The sequence below is a fragment of the Mus caroli genome, unplaced genomic scaffold (assembly GCF_978045245.1).
Source record: "Mus caroli unplaced genomic scaffold, Mus_caroli_1 scaffold_17, whole genome shotgun sequence".
NCBI classification, from domain to species: Eukaryota; Metazoa; Chordata; class Mammalia; order Rodentia; family Muridae; genus Mus; species Mus caroli.
In genome coordinates, this window is record NW_028227272.1 from 86,129,305 (window position 1) to 86,132,588 (window position 3,284).

The 3,284-nt window shown below is 38.8% G+C and overlaps 1 protein-coding gene across 1 annotated transcript; it reads left to right on the plus strand.

The window, feature by feature from the left end:
* The first annotated feature begins 2,926 nt into the window (after positions 1-2,926).
* On the plus strand, positions 2,927-3,073 carry LOC110311221 (keratin-associated protein 20-2-like). The gene has a single exon (XM_021184466.1). It carries the CDS (start codon positions 2,927-2,929, stop codon positions 3,071-3,073), a length of 147 nt encoding a protein of 48 aa, XP_021040125.1.
* The last annotated feature ends 211 nt before the right edge of the window (positions 3,074-3,284 follow it).

The following is a 3,284-nucleotide window of genomic DNA, read 5'->3' on the forward strand; positions in this document are numbered from 1 at the left end:
TTAGTTAATCCACTTTGCTCCCAGCATGTCATATGGGCTGCACTCACCCAAAAGCTCTGGATTCAAGAAGGAAAAACATACTCACACCAGCTAATTTTGATATGCCTTGACTAGCTCAATGGTTGGGCAGTTTTTAAAAATTATTTTTCTTATTTATATGAGTATACTGTAGCTGTCATCAGACACACCAGAAGAAGGCATTGGATCTCATTACAGATGGTTGTGAGCCACCATGTGGTTGCTGGGAATGAACTCAGGACCTCTGGAAGAGCAGTCCGTGCTCTTAACCACTGAGCCACCTCTCTAGTCCAAGGTTGGGCACTTTTAAACTTCCCTATGGCTAGCAAACACTCCCCTCCAGTATTCTTGATTTGACATCTTTTAAATTCCATCTTTCATCTCTGCTACCCATGACCTCTAGGGGCCACTTTCCCAATTCTTACATGCTGGTGGGCCTTTAAGTTTCATCTTTCTGCTTCCCCATTATAAAGATTCTCTCTCTCTCTCGCTCTCTCTCTCTCTCTCTCTCTCTCTCTCTCCCTCTCCCCCTCCCCCACCCCCTCTCTCCCCTTCCCCTCTCCCCCCTTTCCCTTTCCCGTGCTCCCTCCCTCCCTCTCTGTCTCTCCTTCTCTCCTTTAGTCTCTTGCCCAAGCAATCTAAAAGTTCTGCCTCAGTCTCCCTGCCCAGCCATTGGCTATATGGCAGTTCTTTATTACCACTCAAAGCCAAATGGGGGCAGGGATCCTCAGGTCTAGAAGCAGGGCTTTTGGGAGCCTAATTAAGACAAAGCCTTAGCACCAGTTCCCAACAGAACAGTACTGCTAGATGCTGTACTCAATCCCAGCCTGACTGGAGTCCTGCAGACCCTACCCATTCTGTATTCCACTTCATCCTTCCAGTGTGGGGTGCAGAGGAGCCTGGACAGCAAGAGGAAGGAAATGGAGAACAAAGAATAACAGCTGATTCCCAGAACACATACCTCAGCTGACAGGCATATCACAGATTCTTGAAGAAAAAGAATAAGGAAAAAGGAAAAAAAAATAAACAAAAAACCTAAAAAAACAAACAAAAATAGGGCCAGCTATGCTATGCAAGCGGCTGTATCTGTGTAGCTACAGATAAATGTATATCAAATTCATGATATATTTGCACAACTGGATGGAACATAACTGATAGGAAAAATGAAATTGTGAAAATGGCTGCAGAATGGATGGAGTTGGAACAGTGAGTTAATTATCTATAAGTCAAATGTCACAGATTTTGTGGAGGTGAGCTTGGAATCTTCAAATATGTATTATGAATACACTATATAATGTGATAGAAGTTTATGGATTGACATATATGTTTGTCTCTCTTAATGATATCTTAAATCATGTCTTATTAAATGGATTTGTGTATTTTATGTATATGAGAGCTCTATCTTCAGAAAGGGAAATCAGATTCGATTACAGCTGGTTGTAAGTCCCACCATGTGGTTGCTGGGAATTGAACTCAAGACCTCTGGAAGAGAAGCCAATGTTCTTAACTGCAGAGCCATCTCTCCAGGCCTTGTTTTTCTTTCTTATTGGACTTTAGTGGGACTCTCATATAAACATTTGTGATTGCTCTATATGCATATTCTGAAGCATTTCCTGGGATTTTTCCATGGAATTTGTGTACATGTATAAAATAAATATGTATGTATGTGTGTGTGTGTGTGTGTATATATATATATATATATATATATATATGAATGATATGTATGTGTCAATGTGTATGTCAATGTAAATGAATGCATGCATTTAGTGTCATATATGTCTTTGATATAAACACAAATGTATTTTAGTAGATGACAGATGTGTGCAGAAGTCAAATGAACATTTTGTACCTTGTTCTTTGCTCTATGAAGCAATTTTGATATCATGAGATATCTATTCCATGGAACATGGACTGAGAATAACTATATTGTTGTAATCCTTCAGTATCTGATACAAATAACACAACAGTGTAGGAATTTCAATACACACAGGTTTGTAAATGGACTCTTGAGATTTTTAACTCATTCTCATGCTTGCATGGCAAGTCGTCATTCATCTGGCTACTAGTTTAACTCAAAAAGTTATATATCCATTTTTCTCTGCAGGCTAACTTGACCATGATTTAAAATGAAGTGGATAAATAATAAAGACCTACCTTGGTTCACTCACTCAACCATAATGTCCATCACAATTTCACATATAAGACATTCAGATGGGTTTTAGAATGGAACATAACACATATAGTTAATAAACACAAAGTGTCTTATATTTTCTACTGGTTTTAAAAGCAAGCTGTAATAAAACAAAGTGCTTACTGATACATATAAACAGATTACTGTAAGAAGCCAACTACATACAAGAAACAAATAATATAACTAATAATTAGGTTATTTGATCATGAGAAAGAATTAAAAAGTGTAAACCTCTAGATAAGATTCTATCTCAAAAAACCCAAAACAAGCAAACAAACAAAACAACAACCCCCCCAAAAAAGATTCATTTAAAATTTAAAAAAAAATGAAGGAAAAAAACTGACCTTCTTTTGTTGGTATAGTAAAAACACAACATATGTAAAACTAAGATAACTATGTAATGATTTATGTCCTGTACTCTGTAAACGACATGAAGAATGTCCTAGAAACTTGAAAATTGTATTAGATCCATTATGTGGCCATGAGATCCTGAGGTAGGAACAAAAGTATCTCAGCTATGCAGCATGGTGTGTCCAGTAAATAACACTCATGATGTTTTCTGTAGTACAGCACAGAGATATGTTTATTAGAGACTCTATAATGCCTGTGGTTTCCCCAATAACAACCCAGGTGTATAAAAGGCCCTTGGCAGATGGTGACACCCAGACTCAAGGAACCTACTGCTTGTCTTCCTCTGAACACTGTACTCCTGACACCATGTGTTACTATGGCAGCTACTATGGAGGCCTGGGCTATGGCTTTGGAGGCCTAGGCTATGGCTATGGCTGTGGCTATGGCGGCTATGGTTATGGCTGCTGCCGCCCCCTGTGCTGTAGAAGGTACTGGTCCTGTGGCTTCTACTGAGGAGATTCAGCAGATGCTCACTCCAACGTTCTTCACTTCACATATTCTTAAAGATCTTCATAAATTCCAGCCTTAATTCAAATTCTCTGAGGAATAATACATGAAACACAACATGCCTACCCAACTCCCCTTCTCTAATTTGACTGCATGGTATTTGCAGCAAAGCTGTTATTGTCATCAGAATGCTTTGTAAAATGTGATCTGCGTGCAT